We start from the raw sequence: 22,078 nt of genomic DNA, 5'->3' as shown, positions 1-22,078 counted from the left end.
TGATATTTAAACGCAGGCCATTTGGGTACTGTATGTACATTTTATATGTTTGATTATTGATGTGTACAGTGTGACACTAGGAGTGGCAACATCATTTCCCCTTTCTACATTGATGCGCGCTGTCCCTTAAAGACATTGTGTGCCCCTTAACTAATGTAAAAGTGTATTCCTCCTTCTGTTTGCTAAATGTCCCCGTTTTTGGTTTTCAAAATCTCGTCACTCTATATAGTAATATCACACTCAGTAAACTCAATATATACGACACAGTTGAATCTTTTAAACAAGCCTGATGTAAACGAGTGGGTTATAGATCACAAAGCCCAACCATCATTACCAGGCAAACGACTACTGTTGCCACCCATGGAAAGTTCCTCCACGCCCGCAAAATTTCCTTCTGAGTGATAACTGAAAAGTAGCCACCCTATTTAATTTCGCTAGGATTGATATTACTATTTCACCGCTTTTCGGTAGATTGAAACTGCCTCTAAGCTGCTTGTTCCAAATCTGTGTTGAGGGTGGATTGTGCACTTTAGCATGCAAGCTCAACTTTGCCCACTAGAGGGCAATGTTCCCAATGGCTTATTTAAGGATGTGCAATTCACTCAAGTCCCTCGTTTCTGTCCATAGCCCGGAACCGGCGCGCGAAGAGAGGCTTCTTCCCTTTTCCGGTCAATCATTCTCCAGTGCAGACTGATCGCCGGCTGTGGACAGAAAGGAGCTGAGAAGAGAGCCATGGAGTGCGGTGAGGGTGGTGGTTCGGGAGTGATGAAAAGGGGGAGCAGGGCTGGCGATTGAACCAATCGATTTACCGTGTAGGGGGCCTCAGACGTAGGGGGTTCGTGAGTTTTGGGTTTACATGGCTGTCAAGGTTTCAGATTGCCTATGTGTGACATCTTCATGATTTCATTGTAATTATGAGTGACATTCAACGCTGACTGACACTTTCTCGCACACAAAATCAAGCAATAAAGACGATAGAAGCATATAAAATAGCAGAAATTACACCCATTTGAGCAATGAGAAACTCTAAGCAGCTCTTAAAACTGCTGCATAGCACCAGAACTGGAAGGGCTCTAACGTAGTGCTCTTGGAGGTGCTACCTGGAGGCTGAGAGTCGCTGCAGCTATGCCTCAGATTCAGGGTTTTGAGGGAAGCAAAGGCGTGTGAAAAAGCTTCATACACATAGTTGCCACATTTTATTAATGTGACATTTCCATGGTTTCAGTGCACTAATGAGTGACACTCAACTGCCAAATGTGTGACACTTCCTGTGACATTTTATCGCAAGTAAAACCAAGCGGTGTAGTACATGAAAAGAGATAAATCTAGGAACTTACACCCTTTTGATCAATGAGAAGCATTACACTATCTTGAAACTGCAACAAATCCCTTCAAATGTAAGGTTAAGAGACTGATAAAAAATGATTTTGTGCCCAGAAGATATAAAAGTAAATAAATCATAAAACGTGTTGTACTTTATTGCACCCTAGCAGGTAAGCACATGCTACACATCTCCAATGAAGACTAGGCAGATATTGTTCCAATGCGTTCAAAAATAAGCAAAACCACTTAAAGCTGGTAAATAACTTTCCCCTTTATCTGTACATGCTTGTTGAAAGAGGGTTCTTGTGTGGAAATGATGGTCCTTGAACAAAGGTTTAGTTTGAAAACCTTTATTGGTTACATACGTGATATGTAGCACAACCCACGACCGCTCATCCTGGTATTCCCGCCGTAACTGCCAAACCTAGAGAGCTGCAGGGTTCGAACGAGAACTCCAGGATGAGTGACATATCAAATAGCAATAGTGCACGAGAGCACGGCGCCCGGAACTGACAAGTTGTCCTTAAAGAAACCAGGACAACTTGTGACTGTAACAATGCTCCAGGGAACAAATACAAATAGAAAGAACTTTTAAATGTATTCTAGAGCTGATCCATGACTAATATTTAAAGTAAGCTAATACAGAAATGGCATGTTATAAGTGAATAAATACTATTTTGTGTTCAGTTCAATTCAGTATCCCGTCCAGGCATTTGCAGACTCTTGAAGGAACAAGTAAACTTCTCTTGAAATGTTGTCAAGACTAGGCAGAGTGCTTGACTCACCTGCCATTCCTCCGCCTGGGAGTGTGTCTCAAAGCTGACTGCTTTGGCAGCTAACTTTATTTACACACAGCTGAGATGTGTCTCGGGGCATTAGCTGGGGAAGGGAGGTGATAGGCTAGTGCTGCAGTTTACACTGTTTCAGAGCACACAATGAGTCACAGGTAGCTTTCCTTAGGAGTGTCTCGCACTGGCTGAAGGTATTTTCAATCGCTCGAGGACCACCTAAATGTTTTTTTCTGGCAGGCAGTAGGCTGCTGTGAGCAGCAGCAATGTCTAGTCACATCAGGGCAACAGGAACCCCCCGCCCCAACATATCCAACATCCCGCAAATAACACACAGACACAAGTGTTAAGATTGGGAAAAGTTGCTGCAAGTTTATTATTACATACAACATTATGTAATCACGGTGGGTTATCTTACGGGCAATCCAAGGGCAGGCCGCATTCTCGCCACCTGCCCGCCTGATGAGCCAATTAGCACAGTGGCGAACCACCCAACTGCTGCACCATTATGGTAATCACACTACTCACGCCCCTTGCGGGGCGTATCTAGGCAAACCCCCGGTTGCACAGGCCCACAACCGCCCGAAGGACTACTGGGGCGCCGACACGGGTTCCTGGACCTCCCATGAGGTTCTAGGTTAGGCTCTGGCACCCCTATGTGCCTGCTGAAGTACAGTGTTGCGCCTCTCTGCTTCCGGATTGCCCTGTAACTCCGCCTACAACGAAAAAGGAACACATTAAAGCTCCCTCAGGATCCCCCCCTTAGCTGACACACTGGGTTAGAGGTAGGGAGGGAAAAGAGTGTCCCGAAGTAGTACGCGCGACGTCCGGAGCGGCAAAGAGGCGACAACAATGGCGAGGGGGAGAGAGATACCCTCTCCCTGCCTGCCGCCCCGGACACGCGTCACCGATCCGCCAACCTCCAACCGGGCAACGCCTGCCCTGGGGAGGGGTGGCTGACCACAGCAAGGGGCGGGGGCAGCCCTCTGTGACTAAGGGCCCGCCCTCCTGATGGCCACCGGGTGGCCTCGGGCAGTCACATTCCTGGCGGCGGCGAAGCAGGCAGGAGTAAAATCAAAATCATTCTGCCTGGCTCCAGTCATACGCGCCAACGACTCTGTCAAGGCTTGTTTAGCACACAGAGTGCACGTGCCAATTAGGTGCTATGTGGACCAGAGGATGCCAGTCTCACTTTCTCTTGTCAGTCAGGCACCAGAACAAACAGGAAAGCTTAATTTGGCCACCACATATTGATTGGGCATAATCCTATCCCAACAGAAACGTACGGCAGTGCAGCCCGAGTGGCATGGATCATTCAGTGCAGGTGCAGTACTAGGTGATTAAATTACTGCTGGATATAGACTTGTTGTTGTCCTCTGAGACAGCCACGTCACATGAGGTTGCGCCGTGGCTCGGGCTGTGGTGCGCCTTGCCAACTCTAATTTAGTAGTTGGTTGCAATGCTTCCCAATCTGTATGCAGCAGGCCGCAGGCAGCACACAGTGTGTGCACTACACTCACCAGGCTTTCGCAGCTTTACTTCATGGAGCACGGCTCCAACATCTGTCTCGGCTTATGCCACGCAGCGCCAATGGTGTCAGGAGGCGATATAAATGCGTGACATGCATTCAAGTGCGGTGAACCGGACCACCACACTAAAATGCATTAGTCTAACACCTGATGCATGGTACTTGGCAGGGCTAGGATTAGGGGAATTAATGGTCGCTTCAGGGCTGACAGGTTAACTTGGGACCCCAAAGTTCATATCCTGGAGCATGTATGTGCTCCTCCCCATGCAGTGGGAGACAACGAAGTTCCAATTTTTGATAAGGAATCCCTTAGGTTTCTTTGAATGAGGGTCTTCTATGATTTTTTGGAGGGGTACTGGGAGCCCCCATTTTTAAGAGGGTTGTGATACCCACAGTTTTACAAAAGGCTTAGGTTTACCCCCTAGTTTGAGGAACTGTGTAAAGTCCTCCAACCCCCTGTTTTAAGAGGGTTGTGATGCCACTTGTGCCTACGTTTTTTCAGGGATTGTGCTGTTTCCAATAAGTCTAATGGGGTTTGTTGATTTGCATACCCATTTGGCTGAAAGTGTGTGTTAGCCCCCACCGTTCCTTTTGACTTTGAGTGTTTGCCATCTCACTGATCGGGTTTCAGGTGGATGAATTATTCCATTTAGGTGCATGGCCTTTTCAGCCCACCTCTTAGGTTGAGGAGGTTTGTGGTGATTCCCTAGTGCGTCCATTGGTTAAGGGGGTTAGCGATGATCCTGCTTTAGGTTGAACGGCATTCGTGAGAATCCCCTCCTTAGGCTGACGGCGCTTGTGAGGTCTCCGCACACCCTTTTAGGCTGATGTGATTACTGGGCCCGTGCTCCTAAGTTGAGAGGTTTGGTGGAGGCTACTTAGACTGGTGGGTTTGTGAGCGCTCACCGCCTTTAGACCGGGGGGAGGAGGTAGGGAGGGGTTGTGAGTGTTCCTTCTCTTTGAGAGAGCGGCATTTATGAGGCTCCCACCAATGAACTTGGGGAGGCGGGGGGGAGGGGGATGTTTATGAGGGCACATGCCGAGTGCCTCCACCCCACCCCTACTTGGCCCATCTTTTTGTGAGCTTTGAAAGTTCAAATTATGATTTCTCTTTGATATCGACGGTGTTATTCACAGCACCCTGTTTGGTATATGTAATAGTTCATATATTGTGTAGCATCCTCCCCAGCCTGGGCTCCTGTCAATGACTATGCCACTCACTGAGCTTGGTGTTGCATGTCTTTATTCATCTGTGTGTAACTGCAAACTCAACATTCTAAAACTGCATTCACTGCAGTACACTCTAACGCTTATGTCCGTTCTACAGAGTCCACCACGAGCCCAAAGAGCTTTGTCATTGTAACTCACTCAACACTGTACCTGTAGGTGGACTAGTGGCAACTTGTGATCTTTGAATGGTGTTGGGGCTTATTATTTGCCACAGCTTCCAGGGAGCGAGCAAATTAAGCCCAATTTCTGCGAAGATGGTTCTGGAGATATCCCCTGAAAAACATTTGAAAAAAATATAGGGAACTAGTGCATCATGAAGCACAATTTTCACATAAACTTTCTAAAAGCCATTGAATGTAAAAAGGCTTGGTTGGCTAATCAACAGAGGAGCTTGAGTAGTACCCTGTCTATTGTGAACAGCAGCGTAACGCAAACACTGCCTGACTGCTGTTTATCCATCTCAATCTTTCGATGCTCCTGATAATGGGATGAGGACGTTTACCACTAGTTGACCTCATTAGTTTTTCAGAGATTTCTCATTATCCCCTGTGTATGTTAAGAATGAATTCTTCCCTTGCCACGATTTTATGATGTCTATCCCCTTATACTGAGAATTGTATACAGTATGCCAATACTATGGATGCTGTCTCTACCATGGCCCATGTTAAAAAAAAAATAAAAAAAAAATAACAACAAAAAACATATCTTGTTTTTTTTTCCTGAGGCCAAGTATTGGGTGTCCCCATATGACTAGAATTACTTCCAGCATGTCATTGACAGCATTTTGCCAAGAAGGGCCTCTAATGCTCAGTTATCTCTAATATGCAGTATGTTGGCATGGTTGCCCCATAAGCAAAGATCATTAACACTGATCTTTCCTCTCTCTGACCCCCAACCCAATCCTCATTCGTTCTAACTCACTCATTCCTTTGCACTCTGTCACTTAGTGATAAATTCTCTCACCTTCATTCAGTCTCACTCACTCCCAATCACGGAGATGCACACTCATGCACAGGGAAGATAGATTTTCTATTTACCTACTGTGCTTCCTTTATTGTCCGCAGCAGGGCACGAATTTAATCGTGAATATAGGAACCCGCAGGACAGGATATCTGTGCTGCAGTTGAGTAACCATGCCAAAAGGCCAGAATTAATAAGGGGAAGCCCTCTCCCTCCTCTTCATTGGCCTCATGGGTGCACTGATTAGTACCCTGGTAGGCACATTTTAGCTGAGGTATGACTCTGCCTGAGCCATTCTAAGTATGTTTGATAAATAATGTGGGTTGTGCTTATGTGAAGGGGCACCCCCTAAGTATGCCTTCACACGTGCAATCTAAGCATCCACCTTCCGAGCGCCTTGCTCTTAACAGCACACTACAGATAAAATAGCAGTAACAGTGAATATACGTATTACGTAGTGGCTCATGTGTGGGGGGGTGGGGCGGGGGCAACGCCCAGTGATGTCTGCAATCGTCTACAGGCTTATGATATTCAGTCCAGAAAACACTTGCTAGCATGTTCTTTTTAACTCCTTTTATTTACAGTGATTTTAAATACATTGCAGCTTTGGACAACAGATGCGGTTACATGTCCATGGCTTAAATGAGGAAGATTATTTTTCAACAACATATTTCTAATACAGTGTATTCATCACCAGGTTTAACGTTGGAAAAGACTGCTTTATTTGCCAAAAACTTAAAATCAGAACCTCGGTACGTGCTTGCCCAGAATGTTGCCTCCAGCAATGATCCCCTCGAGATGTGTGTCCACAGGCAAACAATCCAGGATACAGTGCATGTGTTCCAGCACGCCATACCCGCGGAAGGCAAGCCCATCACCAATCAGAAAAACTCTGGTAAGAAAGCCCCAACTATTGAATGTTGAATACTTTTATAATTATTTGCATAACCGCTGTGATGTCCATATGAGGAAAAGTAATTGAATGATGACATTGTCACACAGCATTGGAACTTGCAGAGAGTATTTTGTTTCAGCTCTTTATAACTCTTGCCTACGTTATTTACGGGGCCTTACCAAAATGGCTGTTGGTTGCAGTTTGGTCCAAGAAAGTTGTTTGTATGACTTAGCATAGGGTAGACTTTATTGCACCACGAAAACGTAAAACATTTGCTTTGCAGACCAACAACATCTCGGTAAAGTTTATTAATGCATACCATAGAGCTCTTTCTACATTTTTGCCTTGTCCTCGGCTGCTTATCTCACTGTGCCCATTCACTTACAGCAGAGCCAGGGTGGGCTGTCGAACAAATACGTAAGCGAAAGAATCTTGGTTTCAAAGACTGTTATTGGTTTTGAATCTGTTTGTTAGAATACATTAGATAGTTATTGAAGGTGTTTTACTTCTGGTACTGTATGAAGAAACATATTTTTCTTAGTAGTTGTTAGAAAGGTTGATTATCGATGATATTGTGAGAAGTTGGCCTGATATGTGATGCCCACTATTCTAGTGGGCACCCTGTATCAGTCCAAACAACCCTTATGGTGATGGTTGTAAAGTCAAACTTATAGACCAGCTATCCTAGTGGTAGCATGGACACAGCAGTCTTAGGCTAAACTCAAGAGGGCATGTGAAGCCAGCTGTTTTACCATATGCAATCCCTTTAATACCAAGTGAAAGGACACCACACAGGTTATATATATATATATATATATATATATATATATATATATATATAAGTATTTATTACAAAATTAATCCTCTGAACTGTTTATGAGGTCAGAGGCACAAGCACATAACAAGATTCTCAATTATCATACAATAAGTTGCACAAAATACAGTAATGCCCTAGGGGCACTTCAAACCATATACTAAAATAGTGGTATAAGAACCACGTCATGAACAAAGGATAGGCCTAGGGCCTGGAGAATCGCTGGGGCTATGCTGTACTACCAAAGGATAGGGAGCAGGGATGCGTGCAGTGTCTTTACACACACACGAGTTACCATAGAGTTAGAATGGGAACGAAAGAATTGGAAACTAGTTCTTTTAGGGCACTTCCGGTTGGACTAGTAAAAAGCTACTCAAAACGTAGACACTAGGATAGTCAATACCCACAGGAACACCGAAGTACTCTCGTTACCTCACACACAGGGATCTGGAGCATAGGTGTCAAAGTGGGTCAGGTTTCGTCGCTGATTCCTATGGAGCCTTGGAGAAAGATGCTGCAGGCGACCAGGAGAGAAGTGTCCGGTTGGATCCAAGGGCGGATCGAGGATGAAGAGTACCTGAAAGCAGAGGGGACAGGGTCTGGGTCACTAACCAGTGACCAGGAAGGAACCAGGCGATGCCTGGATGCCTTCAGGTGATGTCGTGAAGCTTGTCTCTGCAGCCACGTGGACGACGACCAGGAGCTGGATACGGACTGTCCCACGAAGGCTCTCGCTGTCGGCGGTGTCGGCTTCCGGATTGGAGTCACCAAGCCTTGGCAAAGGCAACCCACGCAGTAATCGAAGATGGCTTCTGGATCAGACCAGCAAGGTCTGATGGGCTTCTCCTTTTCAGGGAAGCAGGAGCCAGTCTGGAGCAACCAGACCAGCGTTGTAAATTCAAAGGTTCGTCGTCACAGAGGCCACTAGCCAACGGGCAAGTGACCGGACAGACGCGTCGAGCAGGAAAATGCAGAAGGGCCCCACGCAGAACTCGTGGAGGGCTGATCTTCGGTGCAGTTGGTGCTCGGGGCTGGGGCTTCTCAATCCCCAATGCAATTTGCTGGCTTTCCAAGATGGCCGGTCCCACGTCTCTCGTCGCCTCCACGGGTCTCAGCTCTGCTGTGACTGTGGATCGGGCTGTTGGAAGTCTGGAAGTCCGGGTCTTGTCAGGCTCTGTGCTCGGCTCCGGCGGGAGCGTTGACAAAGCAAACAGTTGATCGCTTGATGGTGCCTGCTTGCACAGGGTGGTCACTCCTAGACCACAAGGGAGATTCTTCCGTCTTCTATCTTCAGGTAGAACGTCGAAGGTCCAGAGTTTCGTTTCAAGTTTCAGTCAGGATAAATCTAAAGACTTGGGACTCAGCTCCTACCTATATACCAAATTTAGGGGCTGGATTACCTGCTAGGTCCCTCTTATGGGTGGGACCAGGGAAGGGGGTGGTTACACCCCTTTCCCTTTGTCCAGTTTTGCGCCAGAGCTGGGGCTGGAGTGCCCAAGCACCGGTTTGAACCGGACTATGCATGAGACACCTTGTTTGCCCCAGGCAGTGTCTCATTTCATTCAGCCCTCCCTGCCCCAATACACTATGGCCTGTCTGGGGTGGTGCTAGCACCTCCCAAGACAGGAAACCTATTGTCCAAGCCTCCCTCGCTGGAAGGACTCCCAGCAGCAGGAGGTCAGACTTGTGTCTGTGGCAGAAGCATCCATTTTGTGATGCTGAGGCTCTGGTTACCTTTAACCGGGATTAGTAGGAACAACATGTCTTCTCCCTCTAGAAGGGTGGAATGCTACCCCCGTCGCCAGAACTGGCGAGGGGGTAGTATTCCAAAGTGTATGACACCTTACACAACATGTTTTGATAAAGCCAAACGAAAGTTAGCATTCAACCGTGAGGATTATAATGCACTTAAGAGTATATGGTATGGCAATATCATAGAACAGCTATAAGGACATGGTTCCGAAAGCTGCAGACAGGCTCAGATCATGCTAGAGCACCATCTCACATAAAACCAAGCACTCTGCCTTCAGGATTGTTAAGGCCTGCCATAGGAGTGACTTATAGGTGCATATGTGTCTATATATAATGGTAGGTATAGGAATACTATACCTAAGCAAGGGGTGATTACACGACCTTGCCCCAGCTGAGTGATCAGCCAGTTGTGTCAGTCTGGATGGCCAGCCATGGGTGGCAAAAGATATGCTGCAGCCCCTGGTAGGCCTTGGATGCACCTATGCCCTGGGTACCTAAGGTACACTATACAGGGGCTCATAAGGTGACCCAATATCCAATTGGAGATGTACCTAAAGTACATGGAGTCCATTTTACAGTGAGAGCAGATAGCCTGGGACCCTGATTAGCAGGATCCCAGGCCAACTAAGTAAAAAACCAGCTAAACACAAGGCAAAAAATCTGGGGTAACCATGGTCAGGTATCCACCTTCCTACAGATATCATACTGGTAATGTTTGCTCAAAGCAAGTACACTGAACTTCTTTTAGCTTCTCTATGGCCAGTTCGTTTTAGGAGACTTTTATTGTGTATTGCTCAGAAAGACATCAGGCAGTGAGTGCTTCTTCCACTTTTCTACTGTGAATGCTTCTGTCTGTTATGAGATGCAATTCACGGGTTTTATTCATGACGATTTCAGTTTCTCTGCAGCTGACAGTCATAATGAATGTATTGACCTCTTGTACGCATACTGTGACTACACCCAGATCCCGTAAAGTTTAGATAGTACATGGGAATTATCAGCATCTGACTATCAAGAACTAGATATTGAGAAAAGTATGAAACCTCAATTCTTCAAAAACAGAATTACATAGGTCTGAAAAACGCAATTATTTTCGGACCAAGCATTATCTAAGATGTATTTTTTTTCTCTTGATAATTCTGTTTTGTTTTGAGTTGGTGACACCAAGTGTTTTCATTACATTAAAAGGGAGAGGAGTTGGCCTAATGCCTAGGGCGGCCGACCTAAAATCTGGGGAACCGAGTTGGAGGCTCGGCAAGGACGCGCAACAACCTGTGATTCTGGGTAAGCCACTTATCTCCCCATGCCTAAGAAAAATGAATTTGTCCTCATGCAACGCAACTGGTGATCGTGTAAAGCGCTCTGGTACCCCATACCTTCGGGTCAAGTTTGTGCCATATAAAAGTCCTAAAAAAAATTTAAAAATTACAATAACAGATCAATGATAGTTTAAAAATTAAAGTACATTTTTTTTTAAGAGTAGAGTGAGTTTAGAGTATTAGATTGTTTAATTTCATAAATATATACTGGGCCGGGCTCTCGCTGGGATCAGATTCTTCTTTCAAAGTATGAACAGGTCTGTATTCATACTTTCTGTGCCTGTTGCTGCACGCCACAATCAAAATATGTGCTTAGAAATGTGCTTGCAGTTCATTAAATATAGTCTGCAAATCCCAAAATAATGCAGGAAAGTGTCTCAAATGCTTTAGTCATTTCTGAAAGGATTATCCAAGTTTTCCTTTCTAGACCACATGGAAGCAGGTATTGGTTTATCTTTAAGATTAGCATTGTGTGTTTCCTCATCCTTTGGTCCTGAGCACCACGCCTCTCCTGGACTGGCAAAGATCCAGCTTATGGTGCAGGTTGAACACAAACCACTGAATGAACAATAGCAGTTAATTTTTTAGGTTGTCATTTTATTAATACATTTTTATGCGGTTTCGTAAAATGAAGACAAACTGATCAGGTGCTAACTCGTTTTACAAGCGCAATATCTTCTCAAGGCAACACAGGTACTGTTTTGCTTCTTCTGGTAACAGTAAACCCATGATGCCTGAAGAACACTTTTAAGTCTCAGAACTAGACATGACCTGTGGAGCTGACGTTTTGCCTTATTGGAACTTGATCTGATTGGCTTTGAGTGCTTTTTATTAAGAAAAACTCGTCTGGTCGAATTGCCTCACATAGACACTCAGCAATAGGACTGTGCTAAGACAGTCCAGAACTGGTATCTTAATAAAGTATATCAGAGATGATGGGGTGGACTCTCCATTGGCCAAAAACAGTACACTAAAGCAAATGGAAGGTTTTTTATTTGAAAAGGTTAGTGTGCAAATGGCATAAAACTGCCGGGACTGGATGAAGGTTACATGCTGATGGGGGTTACACAGAAAACGCCACATCATTGCATAGTGATAGATAAAGCATGGGCAAGCATGTTTTCTTCACCCTTGAGTATATAGATAACTGGAAGGACAGAGTCCAAGAAAACTCCAAACTTCATAGTTGTGTTGAATTAATAATTAAACTGCTGCTATTGCACTTTCATGTTGGTAGACTGTGGGTTGACTTCTATTTTTGCCCTAGTCTGGTTATAGAGTAGGAGCTACATGCTGCATAATTTATAATTTTGTAGGAATGTGTGAAACAAATGCGCAAAGAAAATTGCACTTGGCTTAGTGATTAGTTAGTAATTGACTACACCAAGCAGCATAACGGGCATCCTGAAGTTAGAAACGCATGTTAATGTAATCCCGTTAGCTCTGAGTTAATGTTTGAGGTTCAGCTGAAATGACCTTTACGAAGGCTTTGCTGCACCCATCACATCTGCTGTACGATGATACATGTGTATCTTCTAACCTTTGTAGATTTGAAAGAAAACAAAAGACATGAATACTCTATCTACGTTTTTTAAATATGCTTCCCTAGGCTAATCTTCCAACACATCCGCCAAAGAACACCTGACCTTCATGGGTTTGAGTACCTGTCTCCAGAGTGGTTTGGTCTGCTCTGATGATGATATTCTTTGAGGAGTACGTTATTGTTTTGTAAGGGAGTCTTTTACTTGAGCGATAGTTTGTATTTTAACTCACAAATACATAATAGAGAAGACCGAATTGGCCATTTTTTCAGTTCTGTTAAAAAGGAATGAATACTTACTGATGACTTTTTGTGTACAGGCCAAACCCCACACTGCAAACATAATTAAACTTTCAGGAAGCACCTAAAAGCCTTCTTGTTCTAAAGGTCAAACTCAGTTCTCTGAATATGCCAATTATGTGTGCCTCTAGGCAGCGCCGAGATGCCCCAGGGTGATTCGAGCGCTATACAAGAGCAGCTAACAACATAACATAACTAACTTGATTGTGTTTTGGTTGTTATCAGAAATTAAGGTGTGATTTGCATTTGTGAAATGTCTGCTTTAGACAGGGTCTAAAACTTGTACGTATCTCACAATGCCCACAAAGTCTGTTTTTTCCGTTGATGCCATATACAAATGTTTGATTTATGTGACCGTTATGATTTTTCTTTAGAACCCAAAGGCAAAAGGGTTTGATCTGGGAGGAATACAAAGATGATGGATAGTTTTCTTGTGATAAATACAATTGGTCTTATTAAAGTGATATAGTCACAGGGTAAGGAAAAGAAGACTCATCATGCCCAATAATGTTGCAGCTCTTATAATTATGATGAAACATGATTTAAATGACTGTCCTTTTAACTTAGGTGTACCTTTTTACGAAATGAATGTAGAAGAACTTTGATGTGTGTTTTGTTCTTTTTATTTTAGAGTAATCTCAAAGACACTTTCGCTTAGATTTGTATTAATCATATTTAATTTTAAGGTACCTAAGATTACCTTAATATGATTCTTATAAATTGGTGTTGTATATGTTATATGATGTGTACTTTTATGGTTTTTATTAACCGAACAAAGTGGAATGAATGATATGGTCAAACAAAAATATCCTGGTAATTTTTTTATTTTTTATTTATTTTATTCATTTTCTTAATACAAACTATTAGCCACAGCAATGCATCCTGTCTATTCGCTCAGTTCCCAATATGACCATGTGTCATTATAACATCAATGTATTACTAGATGAACATCATGATACCCAGTTAACACCCCATATAATACAAAAGCTCCTAGGTGTTGTTAAAGTCAATAGGCATACAAGTACCCCGAGGTGAACGTCACCAAAATGTATGATAAACACAATTTAAACAGTAGGACTGACATGTACAAAATTGTCGGTGGGCCCAATGCCACCCCGGTCGTGGGGTTCGTCGTCGGCAGTAGTAGTAGTTGAATAGTGTATTACTCCCAAAAGTTCTTTGGTCTGTTACGTGGAGGAAGTAGCTCACTATAAAGTTCAGTCTGCGTGCTGCAGTATGTCATGTCCTCCTTCCACCTCAAGATAGTTGGTAAAGGTCCCCTAAACCAATTAATCGCAACCCTGCGTTTAGCCATCAGCAGTCCCATGTCTATCAAACGCCTCACCCCTATGGGTAGTGGTTGGAATATCCTAGCGGTGCTAGCACTGAGTCCGGCTCAAGAACTAGCTTTGTGATGTGACTCAATTCCTTAAACACCGCCACCCACAATGTCGAAATGCCTGGGCATCCCCAAGCCAAATGGAGCAAGTCTGCTACCTGCGCCCTACAGCGGTCACATGCACCACTATCCTGTAACCCATATTAGTGCAGCCTCTCCGGGGTCTAGTATACCCTGTTCAGATACTTAAAATGCACTAGCCGGTGTTGGCCATTGAGAGAAATGCGTTTCGTGCTCGTGCAACAATAGGTCCACATGTCATCATCTAGTGCTCTCTAAATCTCGCTGCCACGCCAACCGAGCCTTCGTATACTGGTGCGCTCTATGTGTCATAGATATGCTATATAGTCTGGCAACCACATGTTTCGGGGATGCAGCACCTATAATGTACGTAAAGGCTGACCCCTCTGGGGGCTCAAGATATTCATCCCCTAGCAATTCTCTAAGCGCCAACCGGGTTCTGTGAAATTGAAATCTGGTCAAGATAGTGGGATGGTGGTCAGCATTACTAAAGTCCTCCCATACCTTGCAGACCCCTCCTGTGAACAAATCTCCGACAGAGTGGACTCCCAACATGCCTGGTGCTTTTGTGACTCTCTTTTCTCAACAAGGGGTTATCCAGGTGCACCAGTCCAGAGGAGCTTTCGGTGAATATAATATAGCTTCCGCCTGCAACTGTAGAAGCTGATGCCAGGTATTTGCGGTGGAATTAATTGAGTCCAGGATACAAGCCTTACGGTAAACATTCTGGAACAGCATAGCAGGCAGTGGCAGTGAGGCAGCCACCTCTGATTCTATCCTTAGATGCGGAATATCAGGTAAGCCATGTATCCAGTAGTGGGCACTGGCACATTGTGCAGTTCTATAATACAGTTCAAAATCTGGGGCTCCCATTGTGCCCATAGAATAAGGCAAAACTAGGATTTCCACCTAACTCGCGGCTGTTTGCCTACCCACGCCAGGCGGGCCATCAGTGTCGTAAGGCGGTGAAAAAAGGCCTTCGGGAGCACCATGGGGATATTCGTAAACAAGAATAGAAATCTCGGTAACACCACCATTTTCATGATAAATATACTTCCCAACTCCGACAGGGTAGCTTAATCCATCTCTCCACATAGTCCTCTAACTTACTAAAGGTGATCCTGTAATTTTCCCGAAAGTCTGTCTCAGAGTCTTTGTGGATCCGAATCCCCAAATATCGCAACGCGTCCGTGCTCCATACGAGGGGATAGTCAAGGTCAAACTGAGGAGTATTCGGCATAAGAGGAAAGATAATTGACTTGGACCAGTTAACCTGCAGTCCCGACAGCCCGCCAAAGCGCACCACCTCTCGGAGTACGGCTGAGCGATTAGTTTTGGGGTGTCTAATATACAACAGCATGTCATCTGCGTAAGAGGAAAGAGTCCACGGTGCTGGTGATATTCCCGTAATGCACATGCAAGAGGTTCCGCAACCAAGGCATACAGTAATGGCGACAGGGGGCAACCTTGTCGCGTGCCCCTGGTAATGTGTATTGAGTCTGTCAATATGTTGCTAATTTTTATGCGGGCCATAGGTTTACTATACAAGGTGGCTAACAGCTGGAGGAAGACCGGGCCCACCACCATCCTGGAGAAGACATGTCATGAATGGCCATTCAACTGAGTTGAACGCTTTTTCTATGTCTAAAAAGACCGCCGCTGCTGGTGTGTCCTGTGTAATATGTTGCAGTGCACCAAACACAGTGCATAGGTTATATGTGAGGTTCCTACCAGGGACCAATCCCGCCTGCTCCGGAGCAACTAAAAGTGGGATCAGTGGATCTAATCTATTAGCAAGGATGTTGGCAAACAGTTTTGTATCCACATTGAACAGGGAAAGTGGACGCTATGAGGCACAGTCGTTCGGGTCTTTGCCAGGTTTGAGAAGCGTGATTATCACAGCCTCTGACATGGTAGGCGGCATAGTCCCCTTGACACAAATGTCGTCTAATAGGGTAGCGAGCTGCGGAAGTAGCAGGTCAATAAACATTCTATAGAATGTGACTGTGAGGCCATCGGAGCCAGGAGCACTACTTGCACGCATAGAAGATAAAGCCAACAACATTTCGTCCCTCTCTATAGGCCGCATAAGAAATTCCCTGTGCATGGCGGACAGCCAGGGCAATTTGATATGTGCTAAATACTCAATTATATAGTCATCCGCAGCGGTAGCACAGGTGACGTATAGCGATGTGTAATATTGGCGAAATCTATCCGCTACCTCCTTGGCATTGACAGCACCGAGCCCTCAGCTAACTTAATGTCTACAGCCTGCGTCGCTCCCACCGATTCTTAAGCAGCAGAGCCAAAACCCCGCCTGACCTGTCCCTCTCACCATACGACCGGGCCACGGCATATTTGCCCAGAAGTTTAATCTCATCATCCGCCACCTGATTGTATTCACCCAGTATCTCTGCAAGTTCACCATCCGATTCCGTGTCAGAACCTTGCAGCCGTTGGCCCTCTAGATCTTTGATCTTTCACTCTAGGTCTTGCATTCGGTTGCGTATTTACCGGAAAACCCAGAGTGCTTTGCTATAGTAATCCCCCGAATGTATACCTTAAAGGCTTCCCAGACGGTTTGATAGTCTACCGAGTCCACATTCTTTTCGAACAAGAGCTCTATACCTTCGAAACGCTCTTCTATACACCCCTCTTCTAAAAAAGAGTCGGGAGGGAATCGCCATGTGAATGGGGGTATGCGCCTGTTGGCTGTCTTCTAACACTAGAAGAACCGGAGAGTGGTCGGAAAGCGTGCATGGTAGCACTTGACAAGTGCGAATTTTATCACATAGTGAGCTAGGGGCAAGCCAATAATCGATTCAAGTGTGAATGTTAGGATATGCGGAATAGTGTGTGTAACCCCCTGTGTGTGGGTGCTTCCAATGCCAAATATCGCGTAGATCAGACCTAATCAAAATACTATCCAACTCCCTGGCTGCCGCTGTCAAGCGCCGTGTAGGGCCCCCGACCTGTCTAAGCAGGGATCACGAAGCAGGTTGAGATCTCCGCCCCACAGTTGGTGTGTCCAGCTATTACAACCAACCACACGTGCCAGCTCTGAGAGAAATTCTGGAGTTTCAAAATTAGGACCATATATGTTGACTAGCAGTAGATCCATGTTCTTCCCTCTACATCTAGTGAGTGCATATCACCTGGCAGTGTCCGTGGCTAGTGGTGTGAGGGTGAGAGCGGACCTAGGATTGACCCATGTGAGGACCCCACGCCCATGTGTGGTAAATCCCGCTGCATGTATGGTCCCCAATAGGCCCCTACAACCAACATAGAGGAAGTGAGAGGGAGATGCGTTTCTTGTAAAAACGCTACAACAATGTGGTGTCTCTTCAAGTAGGCTAAAACCTTACGTACTTTCCTATGATCGTTCAGCCCACGAACATTCTATGTTAGTGTTTTAAGTGTGTCCACCTCCGGGACCTGCCCTTCTTCAGTCACCTGTGTAATAAAGTTGTACAAAGCCACCATCGCTGAATATTATGCAGCTGAATAGAACTGTGCTGTAAGCGAAATCAATTAAAGCTAACATACAACATTGCTTGTGACCAAAACCCCAACCTCCCACCACCCACATCAAGGCCCACCCAACCAGGCGCCTTGACACCTTCGGGTTTAGTTTGCGCGATACAAGTTGCTTAATAATAATAATAATAATAACCAGGACCAGAAGGAACGAAAACCCGAAGTGCCCCAAAATCATAACATACATTCTGCAAACCTAAACAGAATACCCCCGCCCTCAACCCTCTACTTCCCTCCCAAAGATACAGCAACAACAAGCGTCCCTGTGTGTGAATCACTCGGGGCAAAGGTTACCTCCTATAATCTAGTAAACCAACCCTTAGAAAAATATGTGCTAGACCGCACATCAACTTGATAGTATTACGTATTGGCGCATAAAATAGTTAACTTACATTTTCCAGCTCTAAGAGCTAGCAGCCAAAACTAGAAAATCCGTACCCCATTGTAGACAACACAATACCATGTAATCCCGCCACCCACACCCTGTCATAGAAGACTCACATACACATTGTAGTGATTCCCAGAGTCGTAAACATGAGTTTGTTAACTGAGAGGTATGCAATCTTGCGGTCAGTCCTGCTCATCAAGCGTTCCTCCTGCAGCCTAATCCACGGCAGACTTTTCCGGGCTGCCCTGCTGCTTCCTGGACCAGTCTTTGATCGCTTTCTGCAGCGCCTTTGCGTCCGTGAAGAAGAGTGATCTGCCTTGACGATTTATCCCCAGTCGGGCAGGATACAGCATCGCATAGTCGATGTTCTTTTCTCTCAGCTGTTTTTTGAGTGGGACGAACTGGCGTCGCGCCTCCTGTAACCTCGCTGTGAAATCAGGAAACAAGGGCAGCACTGAACTCTCATAGTGAAGCGATTGCTTCTTCCTGGCAACTCTCGGCGCCGCATCCCGATCACAGTAATTAAGTAATTTAGCAATGATGGGTCGTGGTGGTGCTCCTGGGGGCGGCCATACACCTAAGGATCAGTGCGCCCGCTCGACCACGAACTAAAAGGTATCACTGTCCAGCAGCTGTATCAGTGATTTCTCCACAAATTGTTTCATGTTCCCAGTGGGTGTTGATTCCGGCAGGCCCATGATACGTAAGTTTCTCCTCCGCGACCTCGCTTCCACATCTTCAGCCTTGTCCTATAGGGACTGTACCCCCTTTTCCATGTGCTTGCGACTTGACTCTACGTCAGTCTGAGCTTCCTCCACCTCCGTTAGCCGACGTTCCACGTGTTTGTCCACTCTTTCGGACATCCTGTCCCTGGGCCGGCGCTGTTCAAAGGATAGTTTCTGCTGGGTTTTGTCTGTCTGGCCCATAATAGCTGACAGCTGGCGCAAGCCTCCAGCCAGAGATGGCCCTTGGCCGACCAGAGAGTATTGCCACCAAGGACCACAGGGCTAGACGTGCACAAGGTGAATTGTCAGGCATACAAACCACCCGTAAGGCCGCCGATGACTGAAGATCGGTACTGGGCACCACAACATGTAGCCCCTGTCCCGCCAGGCAACACGCTGCATTGGAGCTCACCACTCAGTTCTCCACAATCTCCGTCGCAGATGCAGAACCAACGTAGGGTTATACTCCACGCAGCGCCTAAGGGCGTTGGCAGATAGGCAGTCCAGGCAAAACTGAGCCAATAGGCCTCGCAGAGAAAAAGAGGGAGCCTGTAGGGGCTGGATCCCTGCCCAGGGCTGTCCTACATAGACAGGCTTCCCCAATCCACCAGCCTTGTAGTGTAGCGAGGGAGCGACGGGAGTCCCTGAGGCGACAGGAATGCACATGGGCTACATTTGGACTTGCGTCACGTGGTGAGGTTCACGTCAAATGTAGAATTGGCCACTGGTCTCAGCAGTATATCACCTTTGGAGGGGGGAGGCCGACAGGGGGTGTCCACAGCGTGTATGGTAACGAGTGCCAGAACCAAAGCGCACTGCTGGACCTCGCCCCCAATCAGTTCTCACCTCCTTGGTGCAGTTGTAGCTGAGTTTGTGTTGCAGCAGCTTTATCTGCGCACCACACGCTGCACCGCTCGTCCCGCTATACAGCAAGACACTCCTCACATCAAGGCTGGGGGGGGTCGCAGGATCTCGCTGCGCTGTTATCGGCAGCGTATGCGCTTCCCGATGCTCCGGCCTACTTGACCAGGCACGCTCCCCCAGCCAGCATCAACTTACGGTCGGCCCGGTGGATACGTGAGGCCGGGGATGCACGGCATAGCGTACGCGCCGCAGCGGCAACACCGGCACGGCACACACGCACCGCCAAATTAGGAGCTGGAGGGCTTCTCAGGTTCCAGGTGCTTTCTACTGTACGGGGCTGCTCATTGTAGGGTAGATGATATGCGCCAATGCAGGATATTTGCTGGATCGATGAATTTAGGGCGGAGCTCTTTTGTTAGGCGGCCAAATTTGGCGCCAGCCAGCTCTGCACCCCCATATCCTGGTTCTTTAAAAAATTAGAAGATTACAGCATCTTCACTTTGCATCGTTTCTAACCTGCAAAGACCAGCTATACACATTTGTGGGCTGTTATGCTTAAGGTACTAAACAGTTGAATTAGCATTCCATAAATCAGGGGCACTGTAATTATGCGGCAGGTGAAACCCGAATTATGTGGCAGGGTTGAGTTAACTAACCATGCTGCAAGAATAGACAAATTATGCTGCATAATGCAACACATTTTGCTATATAATTACTTCATTATTTAGTCACTTTTACACTGCTTGGGCATTGGTAGCACCTCTTTCGTACCAGACTAACACACCAATATAGCAATAAGCAACAGAAAGGTGACCAGCCAAACTTTGCAATGGGCCTGCCATTGTGCGGCGACACGACACGCATTTTTGGTAACTTTTGAACCGTTTGAGCTAGAAACGAATTTCCTTTAAAAAAAAAAAAAAAAAACAACTTTTTTATTGTAAAATAATGAAACAAATACATACATAAACAACGACCGGAGTGCATAGGGAAATCACAGTTGCAATAAACAGACGCAGACTTCCATTCGTTACAGTATGAAATTAAAGGAGAATAAACGGGCCTAAGAGTCCTCCGAATCCAGACTTGCAGGATTCAGTTCCGGCGGTTCACAAATGCTGCCTCGATAAGCATTCCAGGTTCCCCAAATCTTGACCCATTTGTGGGGCTGCCCCCTGGAGATATACACTGACTTCTCACGAAACATACACCAATCAAGATCTTCCATCCATTTTCCGACCCTGGGCTCCCGTTCAGCATCCCAGACCTGTGCTATATTACGTTTGGCGACTGCACAAGCAAGAGCCACCCAAACCTTGCCATGGCTCGGCAGGTCCGTGGGCTCCCACACATTCAACAGACATCTCCTTGCCTCCAGAGCAACCCTCACGCCCCACACTTCACTCATTTTAGAATGTATCCGCATCCAGAAATCATGGACCCTCTCACACACCCACAAAATATGCATGAACGACCCCGGGATCCCACACCCCCGTCGACAGTCAGCAGACCCAGCCAGTCCCATCCTCTGCAGTCCCAGGCCCGTGATATAAGAGCGATGCAAAATCCTGAGTTGGACCAAACGGAGCCTCATAGGGACCGCCACTTCCTTAGGGGATGCCACCGCCTCCCTCCAATCCTCGTAGTCTAGAACAAGGCCGTCGGCGACCCATTGGTCGCGCAAATGCACCAAGGGGTCCTCAGAGTGATTAATCAATTTGCTGTATGTTAGAGAGATCGCCTTAATGGGCATGAGGCCATCAAGTAGGCGATCTTCCAGCGGGGAGGCCACCGGCAGTACCTCGTCGCTGGAAATAGCTGCGTTCAAGGCATGGCGGATCTGGAGGTAACTGAACCGCTCGGTATCATTCAATTGGTACTTGACCTGCAACTCCTCAAACGTCAGCACCCTATCCTTACCCCATATGTCACGAATCTGCGATATTCCAATCAAGTCCCAGCGATCAAAACCCTTTGTTTTCCAGAGCATCCCCAACCTCTCAGAGCTCCACAACGGCGTAGCCAGTGTCAAACGCCCAGCCCATTTGAGATCACCGTTAGCCTCATGCCGCACTCTCGTGGAGCACAAAGTGGGCCCCTTCAACGAAAAACGACCACGCTTTGCGTATAAGACACGGGTGTACTCTTCCCCCCGGCACTTGACCGCGGTCCATCGCATAGCCCGGGTCAACCGGGGAGCCATAAATAGCATGATTAATTGGAGCCAACTGAGACGCCCAGTAGTACTTTCGGATATTTGGGAAACCGATACCACCATCGTACCAAGGCAGCATCAATTGTGAGAGCGCAATGTGTGGCCTCCCCTCCCACAGAAGGCTACGCTGCAAGGACTCAATCTCACGGAAGTACGATGGGGGCACAGGGTCAAAGGAGTTCGGTAGAGCGTACAGGAATCGCGGGAGAGCCATCATCTTAAAGAGAACTGCCCGGCCCAGCATAGAAAGCGGCAGCGTTTTCCACTGTGCAACATCCGCACGGAGTCTGGCCAGAGGGGGCAACAAATTCAATCGGAAGCGCACTCTGGGGTCCTTAGAAATCTGGATCCCAAGGTAACGAAAACCAAACGACTCCAATTTCACGGGGCAGTTCCCCGGCACCCCAGGGGGATCTCCACTCAGAACGAACCGGACCGACTTCGCCCAGTTGATCGGAAAACCGGAGTACCTCCCAAAGA

The 22,078-nt window shown here is 46.5% G+C and overlaps 1 protein-coding gene across 1 annotated transcript in view; it reads left to right on the top strand.

Moving 5' to 3' along the window:
* The first annotated feature begins 627 nt into the window (after window positions 1-627).
* BLMH (bleomycin hydrolase) overlaps window positions 628-22,078 on the top strand; it is a 672,774-nt gene continuing 651,323 nt past the window's right edge. The window contains exons 1-2 of the mRNA XM_078680032.1: window positions 628-742; window positions 6,527-6,724. Coding sequence (XP_078536158.1) covers window positions 733-742; window positions 6,527-6,724 — 208 coding nt within the window. The 5' untranslated portion in view covers window positions 628-732. The remainder of the gene's footprint in view (window positions 743-6,526; window positions 6,725-22,078) is intronic.

Source organism: Lissotriton helveticus, chromosome 3_1, assembly GCF_964261635.1.
Source record: "Lissotriton helveticus chromosome 3_1, aLisHel1.1, whole genome shotgun sequence".
In the NCBI taxonomy this organism is placed as follows: Eukaryota; Metazoa; Chordata; class Amphibia; order Caudata; family Salamandridae; genus Lissotriton; species Lissotriton helveticus.
The sequence above is the reverse complement of the archived record's forward strand: the minus strand, read 5'-3'. Positions and strand labels throughout refer to the sequence as shown.